Source organism: Mauremys reevesii, linkage group 22, assembly GCF_016161935.1.
Source record: "Mauremys reevesii isolate NIE-2019 linkage group 22, ASM1616193v1, whole genome shotgun sequence".
In the NCBI taxonomy this organism is placed as follows: Eukaryota; Metazoa; Chordata; order Testudines; family Geoemydidae; genus Mauremys; species Mauremys reevesii.
Genome location: NC_052644.1, coordinates 24,135,455 through 24,160,040, shown reverse-complemented (window position 1 = coordinate 24,160,040; position 24,586 = coordinate 24,135,455). Strand labels below are relative to the sequence as shown.

The 24,586-nt window shown below is 69.8% G+C and overlaps 1 protein-coding gene across 3 annotated transcripts; it reads right to left on the bottom strand.

The window, feature by feature from the left end:
- Nucleotides 1-964: 964 nt before the first annotated feature.
- On the bottom strand, nt 965-19,320 carry LOC120388740 (semaphorin-3F-like). Of its 3 annotated transcripts, XM_039510790.1 has the most exons (23): nt 17,239-19,319; nt 16,215-16,292; nt 15,443-15,554; nt 15,217-15,362; nt 15,064-15,140; nt 14,588-14,688; nt 10,016-10,135; nt 8,013-8,173; nt 7,592-7,654; nt 7,274-7,393; nt 6,871-6,964; nt 6,654-6,773; nt 6,410-6,549; nt 5,743-5,857; nt 5,257-5,326; nt 4,943-5,087; nt 3,980-4,202; nt 3,715-3,803; nt 3,465-3,506; nt 2,741-2,898; nt 2,119-2,186; nt 1,765-1,895; nt 1,306-1,650 (listed from the first exon to the last, which is right to left on the bottom strand). In XM_039510790.1, exons 1-23 carry the CDS (start codon nt 18,247-18,249, stop codon nt 1,384-1,386), a joined length of 3,651 nt encoding a protein of 1,216 aa, XP_039366724.1. In that variant the 5' UTR covers nt 18,250-19,319; the 3' UTR covers nt 1,306-1,383. The 3 variants fall into 3 exon arrangements, with proteins under 3 accessions (XP_039366723.1, XP_039366725.1, XP_039366724.1); XM_039510789.1 differs by lacking the exon at nt 1,765-1,895 and having other exon boundaries at nt 965-1,650; nt 17,239-19,320; XM_039510791.1 differs by lacking the exons at nt 1,765-1,895; nt 10,016-10,135 and having other exon boundaries at nt 965-1,650.
- Nucleotides 19,321-24,586: the final 5,266 nt, after the last annotated feature.

Here is a 24,586-nt window from a genome sequence, read left to right as displayed (position 1 = left end):
AGGATCCCGCAGCTCGGGGGTCTCCCCTGCGTGGCCTGGCCCCGAGCGCGACCGAAGCCCCACGGAGCCGCCCCTGGGCCAGCTCCGGGGAGCGGAAACCCCTTCGCTGGCGTGGGACGCTCCCCGCCCCGGGCTCCACCGGGCAGGAACTGCAAACACTGCGCTCGGATCGTCCGGACCAGGGTCAACCCCCGCCCCCACTCCCTGCTGGGTCCTGGAACTTGGGGAGAAAAATTGGCGGGGGGGGCAGCTCCCCCCCCCATCCCAACCACCTCCTGGGCCGTCAAACACCCGGAGCAAACCAGGCCCGAGGACGTGGCGCCCGCGCCCGGAATGAACCAGCTCCGGACGTTCCCAGCAGCTTGCGGCCGGACAGGGCGTCGCAGAGCAGGCCGGGGCCAGGGCCGGGGCCGGAACCGGGGGGGCCCCGCCCCACCCCCGCCATGCCGGACCCCAGGGGCTGGAGCAGCTGCTGGCTCCCAGCAAATTTCCCCAAAGTGGCCCCGACCCATCCCCCACAGCCTCCCACCCCCCAACCTCCCCCAGGGTGGGACAGGAGCCCACGGCCGGGCTGGCAGGGGCTGCGGGTCAGGAGTGAGGGGCACCGGCAGGGCTGGGGGCTGCGGGTCCGGAGTGAGGGGCACCGACAGGGCTGGGGGGCAGGGGCTGCGGGTCCGGAGTGAGGGGCACCGACAGGGCAGGGGCTGCGGGTCGGGAGTGGGGGCCCCCGACAGGGCTGGGCTGGCTGGGGCTGGGGGTGGGGCGTGAGGGGCACCGGCGGGGCTGCGGGGACAGGGGCTGCGGGTCGGGAGTGAGGGGCACCGGCAGGGCTGGGGGGTAGGGGCTGCGGGTCGGGAGTGAGGGGCACCGGCAGGGCTGGGGGGGGCAGGGGCTGCGGGTCGGGAGTGAGGGGCACTGACAGGGCTGGGGGGGGGGCAGGGGCTGCGGGTCGGGAGTGAGGGGCACCGGCAGCGCTGGGGGCGGGGGGATCCCAGGGCTGAGCTAGCAGGGGGCTGCGGGGTCCCCCCCCCATTTGACAAGCCAGCCCCTTGCCCTGCGCTGGGGGGACGTTTAGAAAATCAAACACCCCTTTAATCATTGGCAGCCGGGTTCATCCACAGCATCGACGGGGTCCCAGGAAATAAAAAATAAATTAATTAAAAAACCCCAAATCCAGCCACGTTAGAACCCCCCAGGCGTGAAAAAATAGACTCTACACCTCAAACTGGGGGGAACCCAGGCGTCCGGGCCCCCCGCAGTCAGCAATGGGGACTATGTACATGGAAAGGAAACGCAGGCACCCAGCGGGGGGGTTCGTTCCGGGGTCCCCCTTGGAATGTGAAACGAACCCCCCCCGCGGGGTCCTCGCCCCGGCGCCCCCAGTCAGTTGCGGGGGGGGGAGCTCCACCCCCCCTGGCTGGCTCCGGCGCGCGTCCCCCCCGGGCCGGCTCGGCTGCGGACTCCCTGGCAGACGGGGGGCGGGGAGCCCCCCAGCAGGCCGCGGGGCAGGACGTGCAGCAGCAGGCGGCACAGCGGGCGGGTGTAGCCGTTTTCGGTGCCCACGCACTGGTACCGGCCCTCGTCCGCCGGCGTCACCGGGCCCAGCAGGACCCCCTGGGGCGTCTGCAGCAGGACCCGCTCCCGGGGCAGCTGGGGGGGCAGAGAGAGACACGGGGGGGTCAGACCCTCCATGCAGCCCCAGCACAATAGGGGGACCCTCCACCGTCCCCCCTTGGGGGGCTGTGGCTGGGGGGGTTCACTCACCGGGCGTCGGGCGCCGCCCGCCGGCTGCCGCAGCCACCTGAGCTGGGTGTGGGGGGAGGGGGGCCGGCACTCCAGAAACACGCTGCCCCCCTCCACCCCGAACTGCACCTGCTCCGCCAGCTCCTGCTCCGCTGGGGGGGTGGGGGGGAAGACACATCAGGGGGGAGCAACAGGGACACCCCCACTCCCCGAGCTGGGAGAGAACCCAGGAGTCCTGCCTCCCAGCCCCCACTCCCCTCCCCGGGCCGGGAGAGAACCCAGGAGTCCTGGCTCCCAGCCCCCACTCCCCTCCCCGGGTCGGGAGAGAACCCAGGCGTCCGGGCTGCCCCCACCCCCGCCCCGAGGGACACTCACCCTGGGCGTTGAAGCCCCGGCACTGGCGAAGGGGGTCTCCGTGTTTGATGTCCTGGCGCCGGACACGCCTGGCAGGCGGGCGGGGTGGGGGGGAGAGATACAACGTCAGCTCCTACCAGCTCCCCCCCCCAGGCTGCCCCCTCTTCTCTCCCCCCGCTGGAAGCCCCCTCCCCCTAGGGCGGGGGACCCAGGCATCCGGGCGGCTCACCTGGCGGGGGCGGGGCTGTAGCGGGCCCCTCCCCCCAGGGCAGGGGACCCAGGCGTCCGGGCAGCTCACCTGGCAGGGGCGGGGCTGTAGCGGGCCCCTCCCCCCAGGGCAGGGGACCCAGGCATCCGGGCGGCTCACCTGGCAGGGGCGGGGCTGTAGCGGGCCCCTCCCCCCAGGGCGGGGGACCCGGGCTTCCGGGCGGCTCACCTGGCGGGGGCGGGGCTGTCGCGGGCCCCTCCCCCCAGGGCAGGGGACCCAGGCATCCGGGAAGCTCACCTGGCAGGGGCGGGGCTGTAGCGGGCCCCTCCCCCCAGGGCAGGGGACCCAGGCATCCGGGCAGCTCACCTGGCGGGGGCGGGGCTGTAGCGGGCCCCTCCCCCCGGGGCGGGGGACCCAGGCGTCCGGGCAGCTCACCTGGCGGGGGCGGGGCTGTAGCGGGCGCAGCGGCGCCCGTCCCAGGCGCAGTGGGGGTCCCGGGCCAGGCAGCAGTCGGCGCAGGCCGGGCCGTAGGCTCCACAGCGGTGGAGGCTCAGCTGGGTCAGGCCCACGTCCGAGGAGACGTAGAGCTGGTGCTGGGGGGAGACGCGCAGCTCAGGGACAGACCCCCCCATCCTCCCAGAGCCAGGAGAACCCAGGCGTCCGGGCTCCCAGCCCCCCCTGCTCTAACCACCAGCCCCCACTCCCCTCCCAGAGCTGGGAGAGAACCCAGGCGACCGGGCTCCCAGCCCCCCCTGCTCTAACCACCAGCCCCCACTCCCCTCCCAGAGCTGGGAGAGGACCCAGGCGTCCGGGCCCCCAGCCCCCCCCCTCTAACCACCAGCCCCACTCCTCCCAGAGCCAGGAGAGGACCCAGGCGTCCGGTCCCCAGCCCCGCCTCTAACCACCAGCCCCACTCCTCCCAGAGCCCGGAGAGGACCCAGGCGTCCGGGCCCCCAGCCCCCCCCCGCTCTAACCACCAGCCCCCACTCCCCTCCCAGAGCTGGGAGAGGACCCAGGCATCCGGTCCCCCAGCCCCCCCCCTCTAACCACCAGCCCCCACTCCCTCCCAGAGCCAGGAGAGGACCCAGGCGTCCGGGCCCCCAGCCCCCCCGCACCAGACCACGGCGCCTCAGGGGGCTCAGCCCCGGCCCCGACCTACCCGCTTTGACGAAATCCAGAGGCTCTTCACGGGGACGGGGGTCTGTGGGGAGAAGGGGGGGCGTGAATCCACTGGAGAGGGGAAGGGAGAGGCGGAGCCAGGGAAGGAGGTGGGGCCTACAGGGAGGGGGAGGAGCAATAGAAGGCAGGGCCTAGTGGAAAGGGGCGGGGCTAAAATGCAAGGGTGGAGCCAAGGGGGTGTGGCCCAGGGAGAAGGGGCGTGGCCAGGGCTCAGGGGCGGGGCCTCTCACCTTGAACACCTCCACCTCCTCCAGTGTCAGCTCCTCCAGGACGCCTGGGTCCTTGGGCAGCACCACCACTTTCTGCACCGTGCCCCGGTCTGAGGGGGGGAGGGGAGAGAGCACCTGAGATGGGGGAGCCACTGCCCAGCCTAGGGACCCAGGCGTCCGGGCTCCCATCCCTCCTTCCCCGCCCCCCAGGCCAGAGGTGGGACCCAGGCGTCCGGGCTCCCATCCCTCCCCCCAGCCGGGGATGGGACCCAGGCGTCCGGCGTACCGGTGCCGAGGAAAAGCACCTCGTAGCGCCCGTCAGCCGCCTGGGCCAGGTCGACGGCCAGCGTGGTGAAGCCGTAGGGGAGGCCGGCGCGGACCAGCAGGGGGCGGCGCGGCACCGGGTACACGGGGTCGTACATCAGCGGGTGCGAGCGCACGAACGTCACCAGCTCGTCCGGGAACTCACGTGTGGAGCCCAGCCCTGGGGTGAACGCGCCGCCCGGGCACTGCGGGGACAGAGCGGGAGAGAACCCAGGTGTCCGGGCCCCCAGCCCCCACTCCCCTCCCAGAGCCGGGGAGAACCCAGGCGTCCGGGCCCCCAGCCCCCACTCCTCTTCCAGAGCCGGGGAGAACCCAGGCATCCGGGCCCCCAGCCCCCACTCCTCTTCCAGAGCCGGGGAGAACCCGGGCGTCCGGGCCCCCAGCCCCCCTGCTCTAACCACCAGCCCCTACTCCCCTCCCAGAGCCGGGGAGAACCCAGGCATCCGGGCCCCCAGCCCCCACTCCCCTTCCAGAGCCGGGGAGAACCCAGGCATCCGGGCCCCCAGCCCCCACTCCTCTTCCAGAGCCGGGGAGAACCCAGGCATCCGGGCCCCCAGCCCCCCTGCTCTAACCACCAGCCCCCACTCCCCTCCCAGAGCTGGGGAGAACCCAGGCATCCGGGCCCCCAGCCCCTGCTCTAACCACCAGCCCCACTCCTCCCAGAGCTGGGGAGAACCCAGGCGTCAGGCCCCAGCCCCCGCTCTAACCACCAGCCCCCACTCCCCTCCCAGAGCCCGGGAGAACCCAGGCGTCCGGGCCCCAGCCCCACTCCCTTCCAGAGCCGGGGAGAACCCAGGCGTCCGGGCCCCCAGCCCCCACTCCCCTCCCAGAGCCGGGGAGAACCCAGGCGTCCGGGCCCCCAGCCCCCACTCCCCTCCCAGAGCCAGGGAGAACCCAGGCGTCCGGGCCCCCAGCCCCCACTCACGGCTCCGGGGCGGGGGTAGGGCACGCGGCCAGTGTAGGGCACCCACTGGTAGCTGCGCCCCTCTTTGTGGGCAAAGGGGCCGTTGAACGCGCTGCGGACGGCACTCAGGGGGTACACGCAGACGGCCGAGCCCTGGAACACCGACCTGGGGGGGACGGGGGGTTTACAGACCACCCAGCCCCCCTGGGGTCACCCTGCCCGCTCCGAGACCCCACCCCCAAATCCCCTGCACCCACAGGGCACCCAGAGAGCCCCCCAAATCCCCAGAGCCCCCATCCCCAGCCCCCAATCCCCACCCCAGCCCCACGACTCACCCCAGGGTGGAGAACAGTCCGTACACCCGGGGGTTCTTCTCGTCCTGAGTCGGCAGCAGGAAAACGTCTCCTGGAAGGGGGCGGGGGGGGGATGAATGACAGATAGAACCCAGGCGTCCGGGCTCCCTTCCCATCCCCCACTGCTGTAACCCACTCCCTGGGGAGAGAACCCAGGCATGCTGGGCCCCCAACTCCCCCCAGCCCCTGTGACCGGTTACACTGCTACGGCCCCTGCTCGGACGTCTGCCGGGTGAGGGGTCGTCTGAAAGCTCGTAACCCGCTGAACATCAGTGTCCTGGGGAAACGCGCGTAGCGACCTCGACCGCGGCTGGGACCTGCCCCAGAGCCAGGGGGAAACTTCGCTGTCACCTCGGCGGCTTGGCCTGGCCGGCGCGGTCGGGACTAGGAATTCGCAGGTGTCCAGACTGAGCCCCGGGGAACGTCCCTGCCCCCACCCCCCCGCCTGCCCGGCCCCCCCAGGCTCACGCAGCTCGTCGAAGAAGGTCTCCACTCCGTCCTCGCCCATCACGGAGCAAACCAGCCGGGCCTTCAGGAACGTCGTCCACTTACTGACCAGCGCCCGCTGCCCGCCGTCGTCGTTCTGGGGTAGACACGGGGGGCAACGGTCGGCTCGCCCGGCGCCGGGGTGCAGCCGCCTCTGGGGCGGAGCCCTCGGAACGGCCGCACAGAACGCCCCACGGGGTCGGCTCGCCCGGCGCCGGGGTGCAGCCGCCGCTGGGGCGGAGCCCTCGGACGGGCCGCACAGAACGCCCCACGGGTCGGCTCGCCCGGCGCCGGGGTGCAGCCGCCTCTGGGGTGGAGCCCTCGGAACGGCCGCACAGAACGCTCCACGGGGTCGGCTCGCCCGGCGCCGGGGTGCAGCTGCCTCTGGGGCGGAGCCCTCGGAATGGCCGCACAGAACGCTCCACGAGGTGCAGCCGCCTCTGGGGTGGGGCGGCTGGGGAGCAGTTTGGGACAGGAAGTGAAGCAGATGCCTGTTCCTGACTCAAACTGAAGTGGAAATTTCGAGAGGGTGAACGGGCCCCTCTGAGCTGGGATTCGGCCCGGACGCCGGGGTTCAATCCCTGAATTTCGGGCGGGGGGGGGAGCCAGGCTGGGGAGCGCCCCACGCCCAGCCCCACGCCACACTCACCAGACAGACCCGGCCGACCCGGGCCAGCACGCCGGGCCCCACAGCGCCCTCCAGCGCCCGCTCGCGGAAGAAGAAATAGAGCTTGTCGTCGCTGCGCTCGGAGCTGTCCGGCACCACGTGGGCCCGCAGGAAAACGGGGTCTGGGGGGAGAGGGGGGCGGAGCCAAGGTGAGTGCAACACCCGCGTCTGCCCCCAGGGGGCCCTGCTAACCCGCAGCCCCCCCGGCCCGGCCCGGCCCCCTCACCGTGCAGCCAGCGGGAGTCGTGCTGCTCCGTGCGAACGGCCGCCCGGGGGCCCATGGTGCGGAAAATCGCCGCGTCGGTGCCCATGGAATCCACGTGGAGCCCAGCGTAGAGCGTCCCGTCTGCGGGGGCAGGGGGGCCGTGAGGGGGGATGGAGACCCCCCCTGAGCAGCCCCCCCCAGAGGGACAGAGACTCTGCCCCCCCCAGCCCCCACTTACTGACGAGTGTGGCCAGGTTGCTCTGCCGGGGGTCGTACGGGCAGCGCCCCTTCCCCGGCGCCAGCGACCGGGGCAACAGGCGGAACAGGTACTCCTGGGGGGGGGACAGGGGTCAGAGCTCTCACCCCCCGGCACCCTGCCCCTCCCAGAGCCGCGGAGAGAACCCAGGCATCCGGGCTCCCAGCCCCTCCCCCCCGCTCTAACCACTAGACCCCACTCCCCTTCCAGAGCCGGGGAGAGAACCCAGGAGTCCGGGCTCCCAGCCCCCCCCGCTCAAACCCCCAGCCCCCCCTCCCAGAGCCCGGGAGAGAACCCAGGTGTCCTGGCTCCCAGCCCCCCTGCTCTCACCCACCAGCCCCCACCCCCCTCCCAGAGGCGGGTGGGACCCAGGCGTCCGGCTCACCTCCGACCTCCAGCCGCGGTGCACCAGGGCGCAGACGGGCTGCCAGGCCCCCGTCCCGCAGACGTACAGGTGGGTGCGGTTCACGGGCTCCACCAGACGCACGTAGTTGAAACACTCGTCCTGGGCGGGGGGCAGCGGCTGAGTCAGGGCCGAACGGGGACCCCAGTGTGTGGGGGGGGAATCACAGGGGGTCCGGGGGGGGGCTTGATTCCCAGCAGGGGGGTGGGGGGCAGGGGGGGTGACTGGGGGAGCCTGCGGGTCTCAGGAGGGGGGTGAGAGGGCGGGGGAGGAGGTATGGGGGGCCCTGCCCCATCTCACCCGCTGCCCCTTCCCCGCCATGCGGCAGGCGATCTGCTGGCTCTGGGACGCCGGCCAGTGGATCTAGGCAGAGGAGAGACTGGGTCAGAGACGGGGACCCCAGCTCCCCCTCGACTCCCGCCCCCTACACCCCTCCTGCCTCCCAGGGAACCCAGGCATCCGGGCTCCCAGCCCTCCCCCACACCGCTCCAACCACCAGCCCCCACTCGCCTCCCAGAGCTGGGGAGAGAACCCAGGCGTTCGGGCTCCCGGCCCCCCTGCTGTAACCCACCAGCCCCCTCCTCCCGAGCCAGGACAGGACCCAGGCGTCCAGCCAGGACAGGACCCAGGCGTTCGGGCTCCCGGCCCCCCTGCTGTAACCCACCAGCCCCCCTCCCCTCCCCGAGCCAGGACAGGACCCAGGCGTCCGGGCGCCCCTTACGATGAGCGGCTCCTTGTTGACGTTGTGGAGGTCGAGGGCCACCAGGTAGTCGCGGGCGCCCAGGTAGAGCCGCTCCTGGTCCTGGTCCACCAGCAGGATCCGATAGTCGCTGGTGTTGAAGGCGAAAGCGAAGGGCCGGGCGGTGCGGGTCTGCAGGAGCTCTGGGGAGAGCGATGGAGCTGGGATGGGACCCAGGCGTCCGGGCTCCCTGCACCCCCGCTCTAACCACTGGTCCCCACTCCCCTCCTAGAGCCGGGAGAGAACCCAGGAGTCCTGGCTCCCAGCCCTCCCGCTCTAACCACCAGCCCCCACTCCCCTCCCAGAGCCAGGAGAGAACCCAGGAGTCCGGGCTCCCAGCCCCCCCTGCTCTAACCACCAGCCCCCACTCCCCTCCCAGAGCCGGGAGAGAACCCGGGAGTCCTGGCTCCCAGCCCCCCTGCTCTAACCACTAGCCCCCACTCCCCTCCCAGAGCCAGGAGAGAACCCAGGAGTCCGGGCTCCCAGCCCCCCCTGCTCTAACCACTCGACCCCACTCCCCTCCCAGAGCCAGGAGAGAACCCAGGAGTTCTGGCTCCCAGCCCCCCCTGCTCTAACCACTAGACCCCCCTCCCCTCCCAGAGCCAGGAGAGAACCCAGGAGTCCGGGCTCCCAGCCCCCCTCCCCCCAAGAACCCAGGAGTCCTAGCCCCCCCGCAGGCAGCAGCTGGAGCGGTCCCCACCCCCCATTAATCTGCCTGGCGCTGGCTGAGCTCAGGGGTATTTTGGGGGTGGGGGGGGCGGGCAGAGCAAAGCCCAGAAATAATCCCTGAAATCCCCCGGCCGCATTCCAGCCCCGTGCCAGGCCGCGCTGCGAGCTTCCCACCTGCAGTGACCTTGAGCGTGTCAACCCCCCCCCCCCCGCCCGCGGGCACGGCTGGCACGGATCCGGGGGGGGAGACTCCAGGCCAGGGTCCGAGAGCTGGTGCCAAGGGCAGGTTCCTGGGGGAGTGGGGGGGCTAACAACTAGCCCCCCCCACCCCGTCTAACCGCCAGTCCCCACTGCCCTCCCAGAGCCGGGGAGAGAACCCAGGAGTCCTGGCTCCCAGCCCCCGCCCCCGCGCCCTGTTCTAACCCACCAGCCCCCGCTGCCCTCCCGGCGCCAGGGCCGGGACCCAGGCGTCCTGCCGGAAATCCCCACAAGCCCCAGGCTTTGCAGGCTTTGGGGGTGACCTCCAGCCAGCCCCATGCCAGGTGCCTGCTGTCACAGCTATATCGAGCCAGGCTGGGTCTGAGACAATGCGAGGGGAGCCCCCCCCTCTGCACTGGACGACTGGATGGTGCATTGCACGACTGGTCAGCGTGTTGCACGACAGGCAGGTGGTCCTGATGCATTGCACGACTGGTCAGTGTATTGCACGACAGGCAGGTGGTCCTGATGCATTGCACGACTGGTCAGCGTGTTGCACGACAGGTGGGTGGTCCTGATGAATTGCACGACTGGTCAGTGTATTGCACGACAGGCAGGTGGTCCTGATGCATTGCACAGCTGGATGCTGCGTTGCACGACTGGTCAGTGTATTGCACGACAGGCAGGTGGTCCTGATGCTTTGCACGGCTGGATGCTGCGTTGCACGACTGGTCAGCGTGTTGCACGACAGAGGAGGCGGGGGGGGGAACTCAGCCCTGCTCGGCATTCTGGGTATTTTAAGCTTTTCTGGGAAAGCCGCTCCCTGCGGCCGGGTAACCGGATCCCGGAGTCCCCAGCAAGGGCGGGAGGAGAGGGGGGCACCTCGGGTACCTCCCACCACATGCCCCCGGTGACCCGGCCGGGGCTTGGGCTGCCAATCTGCTCACACGGACACGCGTGTGCACCAGCATCCAGGAGCAGGCGTGTTCCCCTAAACACACAGCTCTGCACGCAACCGCCCACGTCCTGCACGTCTATCACCGTGTGCGCACGCTTTGCACGCGCGTGTGACTCGCCCCCCGTGTGGGAGCGGGCACGGGGGCTACGCCCCCCCTCACCTTTGTAGGGCAGGTAGACGCGGGGGGTGCTGAGGGGGCTGGACCAGGCCAGGGCGCAAGGCAGCAGCAACCCCAGCAGCACGGCGGGCGCTGGGGGGGCCATGGCGGGGCAGGCAGCACCTATGGGAGAAGGAGGAAAGGTAGGTGGGGGGCTGGGCGGGGGCACTGGGGGCGGTGGGGCTGGGCGGCAGGGCCGGCGGGTGCTGGGGAGGTGGGGGCTGGGCGGGGGCGCTCCTGGCAGGTAGGGCCGGGCGCTGGGGCGGGAGGGGGGCTGGGCCGGGTGCTGGGGGGCGAGTGAGGGGCCGGGCCGGGCGCTGGGGGGCGCTGGGGGGCGGGGGGGCTGCTGGACCAGGCGCTGGGGGGCTGGACGTGGGTGCGGGGGGGGACACACTGTGGGGCCGGGCAAGTCCCTTCCCAGGGCTGCACTGCCCCCCAACCCCCCCCCATGCAGTTCGGAGCCCCTCCCCCACTGGGGACCCCCCCATCAGTGCCCAACCCCCAAGAGCCCACCCAGCCGACCCCCCCCGCTGGCAGAGCAATGGGGGGAAGCCAGGGACATGGCCTGTGGGGGGGGCTGATATCCCCCCCCCGGAACAACCCCTCCCCCCACCCGGAGTCCTGCCTCCCCCGCCCCCAGCTGCACAGGCTACAACCTGCAGGCTCCACCCCCCAGGTGCGGCCAGGTGCATGCTGGGACCTGCAGCCCCAAATGTGCCCCCCAGCGGGTCCTTGCAGTGGGGGGGGGGGTTCACTTCCTGCCCCAAAGCGGGCGGCTGCCCCCCAGTACCCCGGCCCCACAAGTGCCTGCGTCCCAGGGCCAAGCAGACTAGCCAAAATCTAGGGTAGCAGGGGGCTGCGGGTCGGGAGTGAGGGGCACCGGCGGGGGGGAGGGGCCCAGGGGCTGCAGGTCGGGAGTGAGGGGCACCGGCGGGGGAGCAGGGGCTGCAGGTCGGGAGTGAGGGGCATCGGCGGGGGGGGGGCCGGGGCGGCAGGTCGGGAGTGAGGGGCACCGGCGGGGGAGGGGCCCAGGGGCTGCAGGTCGGGAGTGAGGGGCACCGGCGGGGGGAGCAGGGGCTGCGGGTCGGGAGTGAGGGGCACCGGCGGGGGGGGGCCCCGGGGCGGCCGGTCGGGAGTGCGGGGCCCCGGCGGGGGGAGGGCCCAGGGGCTGCAGGTCAGGAGTGAGGGGCACCGGCAGGGGGGAGCAGGGGCTGCAGGTCGGGAGTGAGGGGCACCGGCGGGGGGGAGGCCCAGGGGCTGCAGGTCGGGAGTGAGGGGCACCGGCGGGGAGGGGCCCAGGGGCTGCAGGTCGGGAGTGAGGGGCACCGGCGGGGGCCCAGGGGCTGCAGGTCGGGAGTGAGGGGCACCGGCAGGGGGGGCCCAGGGGCTGCAGGTCGGGAGTGAGGGCACCGGCGGGGCGGGGGCCCAGGGATGCAGGTCGGGAGTGAGGGGCACCGGCGGGGGGCAGGGGCTCCAGGTCGGGAGTGAGGGCACCGGCGGGAGGGGGCAGGGGCTGCAGGTCGGGAGTGAGGGGCACCGGCGGGGGAGGGGCCCAGGGGCTGCAGGTCGGGAGTGAGGGGCACCGCCGGGGAGCAGGGGCTGCAGGTCGGGAGTGAGGGGCACCGGCGGGAGGGGGGGGCAGGGGCTCCAGGTCGGGAGTGAGGGGCACCGGCGGGGGCCCAGGGCTGCAGGTCGGGAGTGAGGGGCACCGGCGGGGGCCCAGGGGCTGCAGGTCGGGAGTGAGGGGCACCGGCGGGGGCAGGGGCTGCAGGTCGGGAGTGAGGGGCACCGGCGGGGGGCCTTACCCCGGGTCTCTCCGGCTCCCAGCCGTCTCCGTCCCCGCTCGGCGTCCGGCTGCCCCGGCCGGGTGGGGTGAGATCTCCCCCCGGGAAGCTCCCAGCCCGGAGGGGCCGATAATCCCCCGGCCAATCCCTGCCCAGCAGCTGAGCTCCCCCCCCCGTAACCCCTCCCTGCCCGCTGCCCCCCCTCACCTGGCTGGGGGCGGGACCCCGGAACCGCGCCGGGGCTGCGGCTCCCTGCAGGGGAGGGAAGTGGGGTCCTGGGGAGGGTCCCCAGAGGGGGTGGGGAAGTGGGGTCCCGGGGCGGGTCCCCGGAGGGGGGGAGGGGGAAGTGGGGGGGTCCCAGGAGGGGCGGGTCCCCGGAGGGGGAGGGGGAAGTGGGGGGGGTCCCAGGAGGGGCGGGAGCCCGGAGGGGGGGGGGGGAAGTGGGGGGTCCCAGGGGGCGGGTCCCTGGAGGGGGAAGTGGGGGGCTCCCGGGAGGGAGGAGCAGCAGCTGGAGGGGGAACAGATCTAGGAGGATTTGGGGAACCCCCCCCACCCCCACCGGCCCAGGGGCATGCTGGGAGCTGCACCCGCAGCAGTGCATGCTGGGAATCTTTCTTCTGCCCCATGAAGCCCCCCCGGAACCAAACAGACCCTGAGACTGAGCAATGCCCCCAAACCGGGTGTGGGGGGAGCCAGGACGCCTGGGTTCTCTCAGCTGGGGGGGCTGCAGGCCGCACGGGCAGGAAGGACGTCCCAAGGGGGACGAGGGGCCCATGGCAGGGGGATGGGGGGACCCTGTGAGCAGACTGGGGACCCCACGGTGGGTGGGCCGGGCAGACAGGGGATGGGGCCCCACGGCGGGGGCCGGATGGGCAGGGGATGGGGGCCCCACGGCGGGGGGGCCGGATGGGCAGGGGATGGGGCCCCACGGCGGGGCCCCACGGCGGGGCTGGAGGACCCCACAGCGGGTGGGCAGGGGTGGGGGCCCCACGGCGGACGGGCCGGATGGGGAGGGGCTGGGGACCCCACGGTGGGCAGGCAGGGGATAGGGGCCCCACGGCAGGTGGGCCAGATGGGGAGGGGCTGGGGGCCCATGGCGGCGGCGGGCCAGATGGGGAGGGCTGGGGGCCCCACAGTGGGCAGGCAGGGGATGGGGCCCCATGGCGGGCGGGCAGGGGTTGGGGGCCCACGGCGGGTGGGCCGGATGGGCAGGGGATGGGGCCCCACGGGGTGGGCCCGATGGGCAGGGGATGGGGGGCCCCACGGCAGGCGAGCAGGGGGATGGGGGGCCCGCACGGCGGGTGGGCCGGATGGGCAGGGGGATGGGGGGCCCCACGGCGGGTGGGCCCGATGGGCAGGGGGATGGGGGGGCCCCACGGCGGGTGGGCAGGGGGATGGGGGGCCCCACGGCGGGTGAGCCCGATGGGCAGGGGGATGGGGGGCCCCACGGCAGGCGAGCAGGGGATGGGGGCCCACGGCGGCGCGGCAGGAAGGAGCCGGGGGGTGAAATCTCTCTGTATATTAAGTGCTTTGTTTTCAGGGGGCCATGTCCAACCCCCCCGCGGCCGGGTGCCCCCCCCAGTAGCATTGCATAGGGAGGCCATGGGGGGGCGCCGGCAGCCGCCCACCCACAGCTACAAGACATCAGAGGAGCCCCCGCCCTGCCCCACGCTGCCCCCCGCGGCTAGGCAGATCACATGGCTGCCATGGGGGGGTTATCAACCCCCCCCACGGATGGGCGGAGCTCTGCCCAACCCCAGGGGCTGATGGGATTGAGCTGGGGGGGTGCAGTGGGGGTGCGGGAAGCAGCCTGGGGGGCGGGGGGACTGAGGCTGGCAGCAGGTCCTGGGGGGCCCCAGGCAGGGGGGGTGTTAACGGCCAACCACTGACCACAATTAATTAATGGAACAAGAGACCCTGAGCTGCACGGAATAGGCCACTGGAGGCGCAGGGCCCCCCCGGCCACTGGGGGGGTATTTACCCACCATGCCCCTCTCCCGTGGCCAGGCAGGGCCCCACCCGGCCACTGGGGGGGTATTTACCCACCATGCCCCTCTCCCGTGGCCAGGCAGGGCCCCACCCGGCCACTGGGGGGGTATTTACCCACCATGCCCCTCTCCCGTGGCCAGGCAGGGCCCCCCCAGCCACTGGGGGGTATTTACCCACCATGCCCCCAGCACCCTGGGCTGATCCCCGACCCCAGCAGGCCCAGGGCCCCCCCAGACAACTGCCCCACTGGCGGCACGGCAGGGGAGCGCTGCCCCCCAGTGGCCAGGCTGGGAACTGCAGCCGCCCTCAGTAACTTAAGGGATGCGGTTAATTGCCCCAAGCCGCGGGCAAAGCTCAGTCACAGAGTCCAGCCCCAGCAGGGGGCGCCGGGGGGGGGGGTCCTGGCCCATCTTCGGGTGCTGGTGGGGCGGGGGGGGGGGGGAATCAGCCGTCTGCCGCCGGCGCCGGGCCCCGGCCGGCCGACTCCGCCATCAGCTCCTCCGCCGCGCTGCCTGGGGGGGACGGGGACAGACGTGGGTGCTGCTGGTGCCCCCCAATCCTGACCCATGGCCCCCCCACTCCACCGGGGCCCCCCCATCCCAACCCGCAGCCCCTCCCCACTCCACTAGCGCCCCCCCATCCCAACCTGCACCCCCCTCCAATCCCTCCGCACAACCCCCTCCCCACTCCACCCGCGCCCCCACAACCCGACCCACAGGCCCTGCTCACCCAGCCCTGCCCCCGGCGCAGAGACGCAGCCCCTTGGGGGGGAGGGTGTTACCCAGGGACCCCCGTTACTGACCTTCCTCGCCATCCTCTTCCTCGTCCATGATTTCCTGCACCTCGTCCTCCTCCCCCTCGTCGTCCACGATCACCACGCAGTCGTCCCCGTGCTCCGTCCCGCTGCGGGCACCGCAGAGTTACCCACAATGCTCGGCACCCCCCAGGTTATCCACAATGCTCAGCACCCACCCCCCTGCATTACCCATAATGCTCAGCATCCCCCCGGGGTACCCACAATGCTCAGCCACATCCATGGACAAGTTACCCACAATGCTCAGCGCCTGCCTCGCAGGGCTTCCCAGCATGCACTTCTCAGCCACAGCCAGGTTACCCACAATGCTCAGCACCCATCCCCCTGCGTTACCCACAATGCTCAGCGCCTGCCTCCCAGGGCTTACCCAGCATGCACTTCTCAGCCACAGCCAAGTTCCCCCCAGTGCCTGGCCCCCCGCCTGCCGTACCCCGATGTCCCCCCGCCTGGCCCCGCTGGCTCACCTGTCATCCCCGGCGCCCCCGTTCTCGCCCATCAGGTAGTACTGCAGGGGGTTGGGCCACAGGTCCTCCTTGATGATCTGGGGACACGGAGCAGAGGGGTGAGAGGCGGGTGGGGCTGCCGGCGGGGGGCTGGGGAGTCGGGGGGGGGCTCACCTCAGCGATCCGGTCGCCGGCAGGGAAGCTGTGGTCCCCGAACCAGCTGAAGAAGCTGCGCCCCATCTCGGGGCTCTTGCAGCCATGGGCACGGGGGTCCTGGCCCCGCCACCAGCGGATGGGGGTGGAGTGCGACACCAGCCTGCCTGCAGGGAGAGGCAGGGGTGAGAGTGCAGGCATGGGGGGGGCAGCCCCCCAGCGCCCCCGAACGCGGCCCCGCCCCTACCTGAGGAGGCCGGCTGGAACTCCTTGACGATCACCTCGTTCTGGAAGTAGGGGTTCCCGCTGAAGTAGAACTTGATCTTACAGCCCGACTTGGCGTGCGTGAACTCCTCCACCTGCCGGGCCAGAAAGGACCCAGGAGTCCGGGCCTGAGACTTTTCACAGTGTGCACCCCCAAACACCACCACTCTGGTCCCCCTGCTCCCCTCCCAGAGAGAGAACCCAGGAGTCCTGGCTCCCAGCCCCCACTGCTCTAACCACCAGCCCCCACTGCCCTCCCAGAGCTGGGAGAGAACCCAGGAGTCCTGGCTCCCAGCCCCCCCTGCTCTAACCACCAGCCCTCGCTCCCATCCCAGAGCCGGGGAGAGAACCCAGGAGTCCGGGCTCCCAGCCCCCCCTGCTCTAACCACCAGCCCCCACTGCCCTCCCAGAGCTGGGAGAGAACCCAGGAGTCCTGGCTCCCAGCCCCCCCTGCTCCAACCACCAGCCCCCCCTCCCATCCCAGAGCCGGGGAAAGAACCCAGGAGTCCGGGCTCCCAGCCCCCCCTGCTCTAACCACCAGCCCCCACTGCCCTCCCAGGGCTGGGAGAGAACCCAGGAGTCCTGGCTCCCAGCCCCCACTGCTCTAACCACCAGCCCTCGCTCCCATCCCAGAGCCGGGAGAGAACCCAGGAGTCCGGGCTCCCAGCCCCCCCTGCTCTAACCACCAGCCCCCACTGCCCTCCCAGGGCTGGGAGAGAACCCAGGAGTCCGGGCTCCCAGCCCCCGGCTCTCACCTGCAGATTTGTCATGTAGCTCAGGGCGTCCTCGTCGCGGTCGCTGATCATGGCCGACAACTGGGGGTGATTGAGGAACTGGGGAGCCTGAGTCAAGGAACCACAACAGGATCTCGGACGCCTGGGTTCTCCAGGCCTAGGCCACCCACTCTCCGCCCCCCAGGGAGAGCAACCCCTGCCCAGCCCCGAGCGCCCGGGGAGAGCGCCCCCTGCCCAGCCCCCCAGCCCCAGTGCCCGGGGAGAGCGCCCCCTGCCCAGCCCCCCAGCCCCAATGCCTGGGGAGAGCACCCCCTGCCCAGCCCCCCAGCCCCAATGCCTGGGGAGAGCGCCCCCGGCCCCTGTGCCCGGGGAGAGCGCCCCCTGCCCAGCCCCGAGCGCCCGGGGAGAGCGCCCCCTGCCCAGCCCCCCAGCCCCAATGCCTGGGAGAGCAACCCTGCCCAGCCCCCCAGCCCCACTGCCTGGGGAGAGCGCCCCCTGCCCAGCCCCCTGCCCCAGTGCCCGGGAGAGCGCCTGCCCAGCACCCCGCCCCTGCCCCCAGGAGAGGCACCACCTGCCCAGCCCCTGCCCCGGGAGAGGGCACCCCTGCCCAGCCCCGTGCCCCAGTGCCCGGGAGAGCACCCCTGCCCAGTCCCCGCCCCTGCCCCCGGGAGAGGGCCCCCTGCCCAGCCCCGCCCCTGCCCCATGGGAGAGCGCCCCGCCCAGCCCCTGCCCCTGCCCCCGGGAGAGGGCACCCCTGCCCAGCCCCGTGCCCCAGTGCCCGGGAGAGCACCCCTGCCCAGCCCCGCCCCTGCCCCCGGGCGCCCCCGCCCAGCCCCGCCCCTGCCCCATGGGAGAGCGCCCCGCCCAGCCCCTGCCCCTGCCCCCGGGAGAGCCCCCGCCCAGCCCCGGGAAGAGCCCCCGCCCCTGCCCCCCGGGAGAGGCACCCCTGCCCAGCCCCGGCCTGCCCAGCCCCGGGAGAGGCACCCCCTGCCCAGCCCCCAGGGCGAGCGCCCGTGCTCTGTGGCACCCCCCGGCGGAGGGATACGGCGGTGACCCAGAAACCGGGGATGTTCTGGATGATGCGGTTGCGGCGCTCGAGGTGGGGCCGGCGCATGTGGCCGAACTTGGCCTTGAGGATGCGGAAGGCGCAGCCGGCCTGCTCGTTCACCGCCTCCAGCTCCAGCTGCACCGCCTCCAGCGCCTCCAGGTACTGCTCCGTGTCCGGGGCCGGCCGGGCCCCCGCGGCCCCCTCCTCCTCCTCCTCCTCCTCCCCCACTGAGATGATGGAGCACTCCTCCTCCGCCCTCCTCTTCCTCCGCCCCTCCCGGCCGTCGGCAGCTTCCAGGCCTCCCTTCTCCTCAGCGGCGGTGGTGTCTAGCCTCCCCATCTTTGTAGCGGTGGTTTCCAGGCCTCCCTTCTCCTCAGCGGCGGTGGTGTCTAGCCTCCCCATCTTTGTAGCGGTGGTTTCCAGGCCTCCCTTCTCCTCAGTGGCGGTGGTGTCAATCCTCCCCGTCTTTGCGGCGGCGGCTTCCAGGATCCCCTTCTCCTCAGCGGCATCAGTGTTGAGCCTCCCCATCTTTGGGGCAGTGGTTTCCAGGACGCCCTTCTCCTCTGCAGCATCGGTTTCAAGGCTCCCCGACTCAGCGGCAGTCTCAAGTCTCCTCTTCCCCCCAGTCACACCTTGGGGGCTCGTCTCCCCCTCAGAAGTTTCTTGGCCCCTCTTCCTGCCGCCGGCGGTGTTGGGGCTCCCCTTCCCATTGGCGACAGCCTCGAGGCTCCCCTGCCCGCAGCCAGTGGTGTCTAGGCTGCCCCGCAGGGGGGTGGCAGTTTCCAGGCCCCCCTGCCCAGCAGGGGGCGCCAGCCCGGTGGCGGCAGTTTCCAGATCCCCCTGGGCCGCGGGCGCCCCCTGCCGCCCGGCGGTTTCCAGGCCCCCCCAGGCTGTCAGCTGGGTCAGCGCCTGGGCGGCCTCGGTCTCCTTCAGCAGCGGGCCTGGGCGGCGGCGCTTGGCGGCCGGGGAGGGTGGTGCGGTCCGGGAGACCCCCCCGTCCCCGCTCATGGTTCGGTCCGCTCAGGCCCGGGGGCGGGGCCGCGCCAGCCCCCCTCCCGCTCAACCCTCGTTTTCAAACGGAAGAGGCGCGAGGAGAGCAACGGCCGCCGCTAACTGCCAAACTCGAACGCCTCGCGCGTCTCTCCCTACCCGCTCTGTTCCTCTTTCCCCTTCCCGCGCTGATTGGCCAGCGGTAGGGCGGCCCCGCCAACGGCGAAAGGGAAAAGCCTTCCGGCCCACGTGGGGAGAAAACCGGGCGGCGATTGGCCGGCGGCGCCAGCAATCGTGGCGGGTTCCGCCTTCGTCCCGCCCCCCACGTGGGGGACCCGGACGCTGATACGACGGTCGCCTTCTCGGCGGCGGCCAATGGGCAGGAGGCGGAACCAGGCTCGGTGGATTCGGTCGCGTCCGCCAGAGATGGGGCGGGGCGGGGCGGGGGCGCTCGGCAGTGTCTCAAACGGAGACTGCGCGGAACGCATGCGCGTTGGCAGGACCGTCCCCTGGTGCATGCGCAGTAACGCCGAATGCGGCGCTTGCGCCCTGTGCACCGGGCTGTGGGTAGGCGCGCGCCCGCCAGGCGGAGCAAATGCACGTGGCGCGTGATTGCTCGTTGTGCCGACATAGTGCCGCGGGAAGAACGGTGCCTTTCACACGAGAGTGCACCGCAACCCATACTGTGTAGTGTATAATAGTGCGTTGCACAAGACACTGCTCTGCACACAATAGAGCCCCACCCATAATGGTGCGTTGCACACGAACGTGCAGTGCAAACAATGCATTGTGTGCAATAGTGCATTGCACGTCGTAATGCACTGCAAACAATAGAGCCTTGCCAATAATGCCCCCCGTGAATAATGGTGCCTTGCACGTGAGAGTGCACCACAAACAATGGTGCACTGCATTGCACATGCCAAAGCAAATATTAGTCGTACTGCAAATAGCCGGAGCGAGAGACCCTGCCCCCGTGCCCCGCCGCGAGGGGCAGTAGATGGGGGGTGGGAGCTTTTCCAGCCAGACCCTATAAAATCCAGCAAAGAGGAAATACAATTGGGGAGGGGAGGCGGCTGCGCGGGAGCTGCTGCATTTCTGAGCCACCACTATGTGGCGCTGTGACCCTGAATCTGGGGGGAGATATTTAGAAAGGGCTGGGACGGGGGCCCTACAGCGGCGGGGGGCTGGGGGGCTCCGCAAGGGGCCCTCTCCCCTAGCCTAAAATTGAGAGATTGAACCCCGGCGTCCGGCCCGAATCCCAGCTCAGAGGGGCCCATTCTCCCGCTCGAAATTTCCACCCCACTTGCAGTCAGAAACAGGCATCAGCTTCACTTCCTGTCCCAAACTGCTCCCCAACCATCCCGTCCCACAGGCGAGCCATCACCATGCAGTGTTATGTGTGGCTGTTCCCCAGCTGTGCCGCCCCAGAGGTGGCTGCATCTCAGTGCCAGGCGAGGCATCTCTGCGTGGCTGCTGCACCCCAGACATGGCTGCATCTCCCCCCATCCCCCAGATCTTATCACGCTGGCTGTTTTCGAAGAAAGAGAAATCTGTGACCTTTGAATCGAAATTTCGAGGGCAGGGTCGGCCCCGAAAGCAGGAAACGAAAGCACAGATGGAGGTTTCGGTTCAGATGCTGGCGGAGCCAGCTGCTTCCCGGCCCGATCCCTGCCCCAGGCGCACGAGCGCCCCCGGCTGGGAGAGGCCGAGGCTGGCGTAGCCAGGGTCTGCGTTCCTACGGCGCTCGCCCGACCCAGCTCGCGGGGGGGAAGGGCAGAGAAGGGATTTGTTCCACAACGGCCAATAGTGACTGATGGCAAGAATCAGGGAGAGAACCCAGGTGTCTGGGATCCCAGCCCCCCCCCGCTCTAACCCACCAGACCCCACTCCCCTACCAGAGCCAGGGAGAGAACCCAGGTGTCCGGGATCCCAGCCCCCCTGCTCTAACCACTAGACCCCACTCCCCTCCCTGAGCCAGGGAGAGAACCCAGGTGTCCGGGATCCCAGCCCCCCTGCTCTAACCACTAGACCCCACTCCCCTACCAGACCTGGGAGAGAACCCAGGTGTCCGGGCTCCCAGCCCCCCCCTGCGCTAACCCACCAGACCCCACTCCCCTCCCTGAGCCGGGAGAGAACCCAGGTGTCCGGGCGCCCCGGAAGATGGGTCCTGCGTGCCCCTGGCTCGAAGAAAACACCGGTTGGTCAGTTTCTTTCATTCCGTTGGGTTTTATATCACAATGAAAAGAAATAAGAACAGTCCCTGGCCCCCCAAAAACGGGGGGGTGGAGCTGGACAAGAACCAAAGAGCCGAACGAACCCCACACTGCCCCCCCTCCCAATGCTCTCCCTCCCCCGATAGAGCGGCTGCCCCCTCCGGAAATGGCCGGTGCCGGGGGTCTGTCCAGCCGTCCTGTCGCCGTCTCATGCCCTCCCCTCCCAGCCCCAAATTACCGGGGGGGGGGGTATTTTTGTACAAAAACATTGATTTTTTTTCCGTGTCTTTTTCTTTGATTTTTTTTCTGCCAAAAAAATCCCCCACCCCCAAACAAAACCAGCACGTGGAGAGTTCTGAGCCCAGGCGGATCCACTGCCGGGCCGGGTGGGCCGGGGCCCGGCCGGAAACAAAGAGCAAAGCCCCCCCCTTCACCCACCTATTTCAGGAGTCCTGGGTCCCAGCGCCTCCTGCTCTACCCACCAGCCCCCACTCCCTTCCCAGAGCCAGGAGAGAACCCAGGAGTCCTGGCTCCCAGCCCCCCCTGCTCTAACCACCAATCTCCACTCCCCTTCCAGAGCCAGGTATGGAACCCAGGAGTCCTGGCTCCCAGCCCCCCCTCCTCTAACCCACCAGCCCCCACTCGCCTCCCAGAGCCGGGGAGAGAACGCAGGAGTCCGGGCTCCCAGCCCCGCTCTAACCACCGGACCCCACCCCCCCTCCCAGAGCCGGGTATGGAACCCAGGAGTCCTGGCTCCCAGCCCCCCCTGCTCTAACCCACCAGCCCCCACTCCCCTCCCAGAGCCAGGTATGGAACCCCGGAGTCCTGGCTCCCAGCCCGCCCTGCTCTAACCCACCAGCCCCCACTCCCCTCCCAGAGCCGGGTATGGAACCCAGGAGTCCTGGCTGGTGGTACTAGGCCCTCCCTTCCCCAGCCCCAGCCGCCGGTGGTCTCAGAGACGGATTCTGATCTCATTTCTGTGGGTATCAAGCCGGAGTCACTTCCCTGCTGCTGACAGGGGGAGTCTAGCCAGGAGCTCGGCCCCGTAACATCCCGCCCCAAATCCCTTTGCCCTCCGGCGTCTGTCCCTGCGGGAATGCGAACAGCTCGGGAGGAGCAGCAAAGGGGCTGGGAGGGGGATCCAGTCCCCTGTGCACCTGTTCCACTCGCATCTACGCTCGCATGCAGCTGTGTTCCTGCAGGGTACTCCAGCATTGCGTGTGTTACTCCGCCTGTTACTCCAGCACCGCTGCCCGTTGCTGTGCATGGTACCTGAGCGTCAGTGCAGGGTACTCTAGCATTGTGTGTGTTACTCCGCCTGTTACTCCAGCACCGCTGCCCGTTGCTGTGCATGGTACCCGAGCGTCAGTGCAGGGTACTCCAGCATTGCGTGTGTTACTCCGCCTGTTACTCCAGCACCGCCGCCCGTTGCTGTGCACGGTACCCGAGCGTCGGTGCAGGGTGCTCTGGCATTGAGTGTGTTACTCCGCCTGTTACTCCAGCACCGCCACCTGTTGCTGTGCACCGTACCCGAGCGTCGGTGCAGGGTGCTCTGGCATTGAGTGTGTTACTCCGCCTGTTACTCCAGCACCGCCGCCCGTTGCTGTGCACGGTACCCGAGCGTCGGGGCAGGGTGCTCTGGCATTGCGTGTTACTCTGCCTGTTACTCCAGCACCGCCGCCCGTTGCTGTGCACGGTACCCGAGCGTCGGGGCAGGGTGCTCTGGCATTGCGTGTTACTCCGCCTGTTACTCCAGCACCGCCGCCCGTTGCTGTGCACGGTACCCGAGCGTCGGGGCAGGGTGCTCTGGCATTGCGTGTTACTCCGCCTGTTACTCCAGCACCGCCGCCCGTTGCTGTGCACGGTACCCGAGCGTCGGGGCAGGGTGCTCTGGCATTGAGTGTGTTACTCTGCCTGTTACTCCAGCACCGCCGCCCGTTCCTGTGCACGGTACCCGAGCGTCGGTGCAGGGTGCTCTGGCATTGAGTGTGTTACTCCACCTCTTACTCCAGCACCGCCACCCGTTGCTGTGCACGGTACCCGAGCGTCGGTGCGGGGAGCTCTGGCATTGTGTGTGTTACTCCGCCTGTTACTCCAGCACCGCCGCCCGTTGCTGTGCACGGTACCCGAGCGTCGGGGCAGGGTGCTCTGGCATTGCGTGTTACTCCGCCTGTTACTCCACACATTACCCTAACATCACTGCCTGTTACTCTGCCTGGCACTGCTGCCTGTGATCCCGCCAGTCCCTGCAGCCATTGCCCCCCCCCCGCCGCAGCCCCCAGGGATTTCAGGGCGAGGATGGATCGTATCCCTTCCCCCCCCCCACCCCCAGCTTCCTGGTTGCATTGTTCCAGGATGATATGGTCTGTCGGGCTCCCATTGGCTGTTGCCATGGAGACGGGGGGTGTCCCTGGTTACTGACTGACAGGTTGCTAAATCACCCAGCCGAGGTGGGGGGGTGTCTCTGGGCTGGACCCCTTTCCTGATCTCCCCCCCACTTCCCCTCGTTCACCTTCCAGGCCCCCCGCCCCCATTCACTCACCCCCACAATGGGGAATAAACTAGACACAGCAAATCCCCATCTTGGGTACCTGGGTGTGAATCCAGAAAAACCCACTACATCTGGAGTAAGGCCGCTGAAGTCAGGGGTGATTTCAGATCGACCCCAGAGGACCAGAGATCAGAATCTGGCCCTGGCCCCACTGCAGTCAGGGGGTGACTCTGGATTAGCTGAGATCTGAATCTGGCCTGATCCGACTGCAGTCAGGGGGTGACTCTGGATTGACTCTGGATTAGCTGAGATCTGAATCTGGCCTGATCCCACTGCAGTCAGGGGCTTACTCTGGATTAGCTGAAATCAGAATCCGGCCCTGACCCCACTGCAGTCAGGGGCTGACTCTGGATTAGCTGAGATCTGAATCCGGCCCTGATCCCATTGCAGTCAGGGGGTGACTCTGGATTGACTCTGGATTAGCTGAGATCTGAATCTGGCCTGATCCCACTGCAGTCAGGGGGTGACTCTGGATTGACTGAGATCAGAATCCGGCCCCGACCCCACTGCAGTCAGGGGCTGACTCTGGATTAGCTGAAATCAGAATCCGGCCCCGACCCCACTGCAGTCAGGGGGTGACTCTGGATTGACTGAGATCAGAATCCGGCCTGACCCCACTGCAGTCAGGGGGTGACTCTGGATTAGCTGAAATCAGAATCCGGCCCTGACCCCACTGCAGTCAGGGGGTGACTCCGGATTGACTCTGGATTAGCTGAGATCAGAATCCGGCCCCGACCCCACTGCAGTCAGGGGGTGACTCTGGATTGACTGAGATCAGAATCCGGCCCCGACCCCACTGCAGTCAGGGGCTGACTCTGGATTGACTGAGATCAGAATCCGGCCCTGACCCCACTGCAGTCAGGGGGTGACTCCGGATTGACTCTGGATTAGCTGAGATCAGAATCCGGCCCTGACCCCACTGCAGTCAGGGGGTGACTCTGGATTGAGTGAGATCAGAATCCGGCCCCGACCCCACTGCAGTCAGGGGGTGACTCTGGATTGACTCCGGATTGGCTGAGATCAGAATCCGGCCCCGACCCCACTGCAGTCGGGAGTGACTCCGGATTGACTCTGGATTGACTGAGATCAGAATCCGGCCCCGACCCCACTGCAGTCGGGAGTGACTCCGGATTGACTCTGGATTGACTGAGATCAGAATCCGGCCCCGACCCCAGTGCAGTCGGGAGTGACTCCGGATTGACTCCGGATTGACTGAGATCAGAATCCGGCCCCGACCCCACTGCAGTCAGGGGGTGACTCTGGATTGACTGCGGAATGACTGAGATCAGAATCCGCCCCGACCCCACTGCAGTCGGATTGACTCTGGATTGACTGAGATCAGAATCCGCCCCGACCCACTGCAGTCGGTGTGACTCCGGATTGACCCGGGATTGACTGAGATCAGAATCCGGCCCCGACCCCAGTGCAGTCGGGAGTGACTCCGGATTGACTGAGATCTGAATCCGACCCTGATCCCACTGCAGTCAGGGGGTGACTCTGGATTGACTCTGGATTGACTGAGATCAGAATCCGGCCCCGACCCCACTGCAGTCAGGGAGTGACTCTGGATTAGCTGAGATCAGAATCCGGC

Bases quoted from the DNA above. Each gene is read 5' to 3' on its own strand.
- LOC120388740 (XM_039510789.1), bottom strand. From the start codon at position 18,249: ATGAGCGGGGACGGGGGGGTCTCCCGGACCGCACCACCCTCCCCGGCC. The intron at 15,555-16,214 runs GTGAGAGCCGGG...CTGGCCCGGCAG, and splicing joins GCTACATGACAAATCTGCAG to GTGGAGGAGTTCACGCACGC. The intron at 2,899-3,464 runs GTAGGTCGGGGC...GTCTCCCCCCAG, and splicing joins TCTGGATTTCGTCAAAGCGG to CACCAGCTCTACGTCTCCTC.